The following is a 9,759-nucleotide window of genomic DNA, read 5'->3' on the forward strand; positions in this document are numbered from 1 at the left end:
TTTCTTCTTCAGTTTTTCGTAGGAAGCCTTAGTTTTCAAAAATGGACCTTCCAGAAAGTGGTCTGATCGCCTCTTCTGCTGCTTAAGTGGTTAAGTTTGTTACCATTAGTTTCCTCCGGAATCAAGTACCTGGTCACTGGCAGGGATGGGGGGGGGGGGGGATGAACCTAAATATAAATGTCTAGCCAGAACATACCACATAGTAATTGTAATTTCTGCTATTTTCGACAGCATTGCACATTTTTTTCTCTTATACTTTATTGGTGCTAAATGGATTGTCACATCTGTCTCAAGAAAAAATATTTCGAATTTCCCTCCTGTCGTGAAAGATCTCATTTGGAATGTTTCTTTTTTACGTAAATGTTTAAGGGTCATGACCGCTACGATACGCATATAATAATGATAAATGAGCAGATTAATTGAGATAATGTACGTAATTTTATTTTCACAATAGCGTGAAAAGAAAATAATTAAATTTTAATTTTAATATGGGTGGTTCTTAATTTCGGTATTCATTGTTTGTACACGTAATGCCCAGTATTCCCAATATTCACTGCGAAGTAGACCGGAGGTTGAGCATATGTAATTATTATCACTGTGTGGAATACACGAAGCAACAGATGTACTTTTCGCAAAATTGGCCCATCAAAATCAGTAAGGTTACATAAATGATAATGGATGAATTGTGTTGAGTGTCTTTTTTACAGTGGTGTATGTTATGAGTGACTGAATGTGTAGATCGTATCGGAAAATTAGATCGGAGTCATCGAGGGGTCACATTGTGACCGGCGAGAGTTAGTTACCTTGTGTTAATTGGTGAGTGTACACATTAGCTTACCGCGGAATCAAGTGCCTGTGCTCACGGTGTTGCAGTTTGAAGAGTCACATGAAGATACATACTGGGGATAAACCATTTAAATGTGAAGTTTCTGATTAAAAGTTTAGAGTAGACATTAGAAGAACCACATGCGAATCCATACTAGAGAAAAACCATTCAAATTTGCTGATTGTGATAAAATGTTTAGACACAGTAGTTACTTCAAAGGCCACATGAGGACACATACTGGAGATCAGACATTTAAATGTGAAGTTTCTAATAAAATATTTGGAAAGAGTAGTTATTTGAAGAGGCACGTGAAAATCCATACTGGAGTTAAAACATTCAAATGTAAAGTTTGTAATAAAATATTTGTGCAGAGTAGTAATTTGAAGACGCACATTAGCATACATACTAGACTTAAACCATTCAAATGTGAAGTTTGTAATAAAATGTTTGGACAGAAAATTCATTTGAAGAGGCACATGAGCACACATACTGGAGATAAACCATTCAAATGTGAAATTTGTGATAAAATGTTTGCACATAGTAGTTCTCTTAAGGTCCATATGAGGACACATACTGGAGATCAACCATTTAAATGTGAACTTTGTAATAAAATATTTGGACAGAATTGTCATTTGAAGGACCACATGAGAATCCATACTGGAGATAAACCATTCAAATGTAAACTTTGTGATAAAATGTTTAGACAGAGTAGTCATCTGAAGAACCACATGAGTATTCATACTGGAGACAAACCATTCAAATGTGAAGTTTGTGATAAAATGTTTGGATATATTAGTTATTTCAAGGTCCACATGAGGATACATACTGGAGATCAAACATTTAAATGTGAAGTTTGTGGTAAAATGTTTGGAGAGAGTAGTTATTTGAAGAGGCACATGACGATACATGCTGGAGTTAAACCATTCAAATGTGAATTTTGTGATAAAATGTTTGCACAAACTAGTTCTTTGAAGGACCACATGAGAATCCATAATGGAGATAAACCATTCAAATGTGAAGTTTGTGATAAAATGTTTGGTCGGAATAGTACGTTAAAGAACCACATGAGAACCCATACTAGAGATAAACCATTCAAGTGTGAACTTTGTAATAAAATGTATGGACATAGTACTAATTTGAAGAGGCACATGATGATACATACTGGAGATAAACCATTCAAATGTGAAGTTTGTAATAAAACGTTTAGAGAAAGTTGTCATTTGAAGAAACACATGAGCATTCATACTGGAGATATACAAACACAATTCGAAGGTGAAGTACATGATTAACAATTTAGACAAATTGCTGTTTAAAGAGGCACTTCAGATAAACCATTCACATGTGAAGTTGGTGATAACATTTTAGTGGAAAAATACTGCTTTGGATAACCACAGGAGGATGAATACTGGAAACAAACAATGGAAATATTCAATTTGTGATAGAATCTTTATGCAAGGTGAGAATACAAGATGGACATCAACCATTCAAATGTGTTGCTTATGATGAAATATTTGGGACAGTAGTACTATGAATTTGCCACAGGATGGTGTATGCTGTTGATAAATTATTTAGAGGTTTTGGGAGAGAACATTCAACCATGACCTGATAATACATAATGGATAATAAACATTAAATGGTGTAGTGTTTTCATTTTTAGCTTAATAGTGTTATGAAAATAGGTCTTAAAGGAGCAGTACTTTATCATATTAAGAGATACAGAATTACAAACACCTTCAGGGAATTGTAGTCCTTAAAAAAACACATTTCAAACCCATAAATTATTTTTCAAACTTTTAGATAAACATAGATAATCAAAGTCAAACTTTTGGAGTTTGAAAATAATCAAGCATCATTTTTGAGATTTTCAATAGCTCACCTGAATAAGGAAAATATTCAGATAACTGTGGCTGTTACTGTCAAAGCTGTTGATTCCATGTAAACGTTAGGATAATGAAGACTCACATCCCAGAAAAGGAAATGTACTTTGGTGTAAAAACAGTGTGTACAGACGAGATCTGTTTTATGAAGGAGACAGAAAGATAAATCTCTAGAATTACAACAGATACAATGCAGATGTGCAACCAGTGGTAAATGACCAATCGTAAGTTGATAGTAGAAAAAGAAGGGCATCTCCAACCAGTTAATTACACATGTTAGATTTGTAATGATCTAGTTGATAAAACAAATACAAATTGATGTTTGCAGCAGATTTAAGTCACAGCGATAGTTTTTCATTAATAATGGAGGAATGGATATGTATTCAGTATAATGTATAAAGGATATTTTGATGTGAGAAGGGCTGCCGGTAGCTTGTCATGGGTCAGTGGTTCTTTCTGGGGTTTTCCTGGGTTCTTTTTCCATCATTTATACCGGCTACCACATAGTTCATTAAATCTATAGATGTATATAGTTTATTATGTTTCATGTTTCAACTTGATTAAAAAGTAGTCAGAAGTTGTGACCTGCTCAAAATATTGTATTTTGTATTTTCCTGTGAATCAGCTGGCAATATAAGGAATTTACTTTGTTTATCTATGTGTGTGGGTTAATCTTTCTTCATTGACCAATCTGAAACTCTTATACAGCTTTACTTATTAACATTGAACTTTCACAAATGGTGAACATTGGATTAGCATGTGCTTAACATGAAGATAAACAAATAGAGGACTCTTTATGTCATTATTTGATTGAGAGAGAGAGAGATGTTATAACAGGCAGTGTATCAACCAGGGGTGTAAAATTGAAGGTAAAAAAAAACACTTAGTGTCAGAACAAGGGGTCAAGTAAAAAAATAAACTGATAAATTTTCATCTCACCTGTACTTTTTCAGCTTGTTGTAGAATATTGTAACTTGCACAAAGATACTCTGTCTAACAATACAAATAAACCAACATGCAAAATTAGCAAACAAATGCATTGTCGATTCAAAGTGGAATAATATTAGTTGATTTTTCTATTAGTTTAAAGTCATACTTTTAACAGTCTCCTTATAATCTTTATTTAGCAGTATTATAGATCAACACATTACATATAAGCCAATACAAAAAGAGTAATCTTTTTAACCAAATGGCAGTTGATTTAATGCCTGTCATAAAATGTGTACTATCATCAATTTCATTGTACTTTGTCCTAAAACACATTTATCCAAAAATCAAAAAAGCTAATGATGAATCTTCTTTCTAATAAGATACACTTGTACTTTAAGATCTTTCTTTTATTGCAACAAGTTAAAAACCAACAAAATCTGCAATGACCCCCTGACTTTGTATTCCAAATAACATATTTGTCTCAGCAAGTTTACTGATTTCTTTGTTATGAAATAATGTCTTGGGTGATAATGTGTTCTCCAGATATCTTGTGGTGAACAATGGCAGATTTTTTTAAAATTCGTAAACCCTCTCACAAAAGGATTATTCTCTTTTGCTGTCTTCACAATCAAGTGATCAGAAGTCACACCTCTAATCCTAATGGATGTGCCGTATTCATGTCAAGGAAATTATTTTCTCCATTTTTTATTAAAGTTAGAACCACAGCTCCTCCTTTGTGTTCTGCTTCTTTCACTTTCTTCGCTAGTGATTCTTAATTCAAGCCATTTTTATCTGGTGATCACTTTCTAGTAGCAAGAAGCATTGAAGTTTTAACATCTGGAGAACATCTTGATGAGCTCTATGGAAATCGCATGAATGCTCGCGTGATTAGGTAATACTCCTTCATCATTGTCTATGCTTGTCTGGTTTCCTGTTTCATTTGCTACCTGCATTGCACTCCACTATACAAATAGCAGAGTGCAATGCAAGGAGCATATCAAGCAGGGAACCAGACTATGCCTTTGCTCAAAGTATACACAATTCATCCCTCATCTAAAGCATTGGATGTTAAATAAATCCTGATTGATTTATGCGAGTCCTTTGCATGAAAAAATGCACAGCAAAAAACCGTGTGTATCAATTTCCTTCTGCATGCATCACTGATGCACAAATATGCATAAAGGGAAACATTGATAATAACATTTCAGTCAGTAGCACTTTGAGATGACCCTCATAATCCAATTACACGAGAAATGTTTTGCTTTCTTATCTGCTCCAGTGAAACTGAGTATCAAAAGTACTTTATTTTGAAGAGAATATTTGACTAGTATTTAAATGTTTTCATTCCATGGGGAACAGCAGTGAATACTTTGTATTACACATAAATTAATATTCAAGCATAAACACCCATTTGTGCCTTAAATTGCAAGTTTGATTTGTCATGTAAATATTTCTAAAATCGAGTACCACAGTTTACTATATATATATATATATATATATATATCAGAGATCTCCGAAACGCTTAATTACGCGTATTTGGACGCCATTTTTTTTATCTGGGAGGCAGAAAATCACTGAGGCGGGAGTCCTCCGTACGCATGTAATAGGTGTGCGGCAAAATTCAAAGACTTCCCAGTCCTGCTTCAGCCATCTGCTTTGTGGAAAGATGTGTTGATCAATTAGCTGTGCTGATATTTACAATGACAGAATTCAGTGACTGAAAGACCCCTTGATGTACATACATGTTGCCATTATAAGAGTACATAAAAAAGAACATGATGCATTAGCTGGGCGGCCAGTTCAACGGCTTTGACTGGCAGCTGGGTGGGAAAAGGTACTGATATTTACAGTGATTGAATTCAGAGTCAGAAAGACCCAGAGATGTACATGTGGTCATCTATACAAGTACATCAAAATAAACAACTTTAGTTTTCGTTATTGTGTTAATTTCCGAATGTATCGGAATAAGTAGTGCACGAGAATCAAGACATTTTGAGACTTAAAATGTCATTCGTAAATTTGGATAAGTATTTTGGGGTTAAACGGCAAACTTACGAAGATTGTAACGAGATTCACAAGAGTGCTAAAGCTGCTATAATTGATAGTTCGGATAGGACAGTAGCTAAGTGTAAGAACGTGTGATGCCTAGCTTAGTGTTTGGAATAAATCCTTACCTGGATTGACAAAATTCAGTTTCACTCTGATGGACGAACAAGACCTATTTAAGAGGTACATTGACTGACCATACTTTTTGTTAAATGCCCCTCGCCTTAGCCCGGCTAGCTCTAGTGTTTGTAGCGAAATGTATTCATCAACAGATCAGTAGCTAGGCCAAGTTTTGATATCATTTACGTTGACAAACAAACTCCTGCCCATTCACAAGCATCATGTTTTGATAGCTAATTGACTATTAACCCTTTTTCGAGTAAGGTAGCAATTATCAATTTCCTGCATGATATCCTTTGACGATGAAACATACAAACATGCTTTTTTAAGATCAGAATCGGTGATCTGGATACATATTAACTGCCTCTTGTACACTATTTCGTCATAAAATTAGTTTGAAACTGTAAGTGAACCACTAACGGGAAATAATGACGGACTTCGCTAAGTCTGGGATGTACAAGTTTATTAGATTGTCTGTTTTCGTGCATCATCGGGCAAATATTTTCAGAAAATTATACAAATCATTGAAAGCAAAGCCAAGGTATTATTTTATTAAAGATTTAACTTTAAACTGCAAATTATGTAGGTCAGAAACGTAGAGGACAATGCTATGTTGTGGAATTCGCGCGATGCGCTTTAAGGCTTTAAGGTCTTAGCTGTTTTCCGACTTGACACGTATTTGCGAAAATACGGGGAAAAAAGAGCAAAAATCAGATACTATTTAACCATTGCCTAAAATTACTACAAGGACGTAGAAAAATAAATAAACCATAAATTTGCAATCCTGTCAATGGACTGTTGTGATGAAGCTATATTAAAGTGAGTGATTACATTACGGAAACCTCTCCATCTAAAAATAGATGCACTCACATCTGTGTTAATTATGTAGGAAAGAAATGACTGCAACTTTTGATGGTGGGACTCCTATTTTTACCCAACTGGGTGTCCTGTACTCCTTGTTTTAAAATCCTAGCGAGATCTCTGTATATATATATATATATATATATATATATATATATATATATATATATATATATATATATAATTACTCTGTTTTAAAGCCCTATTTATAAATAACTTTACCTGACTTAGATGTGTATATTTCTGATGGAAAATTCAGCTTTAATTGCAAACAATACAGGCCTAGATTGTTCTGAACTAAAAGCAATATCACCATATTTATTTACAGCTTATAATGATAGACAAACGTTAGCTGTCTAACATGTTTGCATTATCTTCAACTTAAAATAATGGTGAAAAGTGAAACACAATAAAAATATACACAATGTCTTTCATAAAGTAAAAGAATGATTTATACAATGAAGCTTTTTTTATATATATATTTGCGAAATAAACAAATGATAATGTGATAGTTAAGATTACATAAGTAAGATCTCTTAAGAATGACACTTCACGTAAATTATACAAAACTGAAACAACATAAAGCAGTATAGCGCTTCTATTCATGTGAAAGTGCATCTGCAAGCATATATTCCATCAACTGGATTCTTGCTTTTTTTTTTTGTTTTGTTAAGGAAAGTAAATGGAATGTGATCATTGAATACAACAAATCGAGAAAAAGCTGAATTAATATACACTTGCAATGCCAAACATTCATGCTCAATCCTGAAAATAATGTGGCTGGTGCTTATTTAGTTGCTAAAAAAATTGAGTACTGAATAATCCACACTATCGTTATCTTCTTGAATCAACACTGCAACAATTAATACATTACTTGCATCAACAGATATTTGAAATAATTGGCTACATTTTGACGCTGACTGAACATGTGCAATTGTATGTACAGCCTTTAATTTGTCAACAGATTCCTAGCATTTGCCAAACCAATGAAACTTGGATTTCTTACTCAACCAATTTTTCAGAGGTTTGATTCTTATGGAAATATTCGAACAAAATTTCTGATAATACACGGCTATACCTAAGAATCACATCAGTTGCTTTTTACTAATATGAACTCGATATTCAGAGATAGCCTTTAAATTAATTTATATAGGCTTAACTTGACATTATCCCATAAAATGTCCTAAAATGTGACACAAGCACTGCGGAACTCACTTTTACCTAAATTAACCTTCAGATTTGTATCACTGAGTTCATGAAAAAATTTATAAATGGTATCCAAGTGACCTTACCGGTTCTAGTATCGTTGTAGATGATGACATCATCAAAGTACACATCTCAGTTATCTAGAGTTATATTAACATGTTTGTGTCAAATCATGACGGAGAATTTTTCATCCCGAATGGCATAAATGATAAAGCCCATCTGGAATTGCAAATGATAAATATGCCTTTGCTCTTTTTGTGAATGGAAAGAATCATTTTTGAAACATCAAAGTTTGTGACATGCTATTATTTTACAATTTGGTGGATGTAATCATCTATTATCTCTTTTGGAGATAAATCAGTTCTGGTGATATTGTTGACCTTTCTATTGTTAGTACATATGAGGAATGTGTTGTTTTCTTTTTGTTTAGGTACGAGAATACATGATGTACTCCAGTTAGTTTACTTGATTGTTTAAAATCCCTCTCCAGTATATATTGGATTTGTTTTTCAAACATTCCTGCTGGAAAGCATTCTTCCTGTAACGATGCTGTTTCACAGCTGTAGAATCTTAAATCCTCAAACTTATGACAATTTTCAGCTGTCAACTTGTTGGCATTTTGAATCAAACGCCTGTTTCGTTTGTAGCACGTTCGCCATATTTCCTTGGGTCAATCTATTTTTTCAAGCAACAAGTGTGATGTAGTTCACCGTCTCTGATAATCTCAACAATTCTGTACATTGTGCAGTTACTTATGTTTGAACGCATGTATTCAAGAGTTTCTCCTTTGTATTTAGTTGAATTTGATTCTGTAATTTTATAAACAGACATTGCAATTATTGGACTCCAACGATATTTTATTTATAATGAAATGGACAGCGATCAGTCTATCGGCTTTTCTACATCGGGAGCTTCATTTTGCGTTGAAGCGCCAATTATTCGACCGTATTAGGGACCCATTGTCGATAATCAGTTTAGAATTGATAAATTAATGAATAAAATTACAGGTTTTATGCCTTTTTTATTATTGATGCTTTTTCTTTTAAAATTCGGTGGGAAGGGGATAAAAACAAACTGGAGGGTGTGCTAATACACTGAGTACCTATATATCATGGGTATCATGTTCATCTTCAGAAGGGAGTTCATCATAATCTTGTTTTCATAACATATCCCCTTCCGGGCACAACATTCTTTATTAATATTTTCCAAGCCAGTAAAACATTAATCCAAAAAGCGATTTTTTACATATGGTCGTCACATTTTTACCTCCTATTAAGAATAGCTACTTATTGTCGCATTCAAACAAATTGAGGTGAAATAACTCTATAAATCCTTTTTTCTTCTTCAAAACTAATATAAGTGTATCAATATATATCGTTGCTAATCCACCTCTAGATAAAGTTTGATTTGCAGCCTCTCTTTCAACGTTTTCCACATTTTATTTCCATATTAAGGTGAAAAATAATTCATTTAATTCCCGGATAAAATGAGGTGGAGGATTGGGTAATGCGATTGGCCAATGATTAAACTTTGGAATAATTAAGGTTCTCAAAATTTATTTTACCAATTCCTGTTAAAGCTCGCCTTTTCCAATGTTTTAAACAAGTTTTAATCATTTCTGCATTATTGTCAAAATTCGTTTTTACCGTTTCATCCAAGTCCACAGAAAACTTTATGCACAGTGATATAAATTCAGCTACCGACTGTAACTTTAACCTATATGTATTGCTTGTGCTCCAAACTGCTTCTGTATTTGCAATGTTAAGTTTCAGTCATGAACACCTTGCAAAGATGTGCTTAAAAGAGGATACCAAGGACTCAAAAGAGCCATCAAGAATTAAAGTAGCATCATCTGAAGGCTGTGATAGTATTGTTTCCTTTAACTTGATATAT

The 9,759-nt window shown here is 33.5% G+C and overlaps 1 protein-coding gene across 1 annotated transcript; it reads left to right on the plus strand.

Annotated features, from left to right (window-relative positions):
- The first annotated feature begins 588 nt into the window (after nt 1-588).
- LOC149784092 (uncharacterized) lies at nt 589-4,341 on the plus strand. The gene has a single exon (XM_089932180.1). The coding sequence runs from the start codon at nt 967-969 to the stop codon at nt 2,113-2,115; it is 1,149 nt and encodes a 382-aa protein (XP_089788306.1). The 5' UTR covers nt 589-966; the 3' UTR covers nt 2,116-4,341.
- Nucleotides 4,342-9,759: the final 5,418 nt, after the last annotated feature.

Source organism: Sinohyriopsis cumingii, chromosome 14 (genome assembly GCF_028554795.1).
Source record: "Sinohyriopsis cumingii isolate HCF-2022 chromosome 14, ASM2855479v2, whole genome shotgun sequence".
Lineage (NCBI taxonomy): Eukaryota > Metazoa > Mollusca > Bivalvia > Unionida > Unionidae > Sinohyriopsis > Sinohyriopsis cumingii.

Excerpts from the sequence above, each read along its gene's own strand:
- LOC149784092 (XM_089932180.1), top strand. The coding sequence starts at position 967 with ATGCGAATCCATACTAGAGAAAAACCATTCAAATTTGCTGATTGTGAT.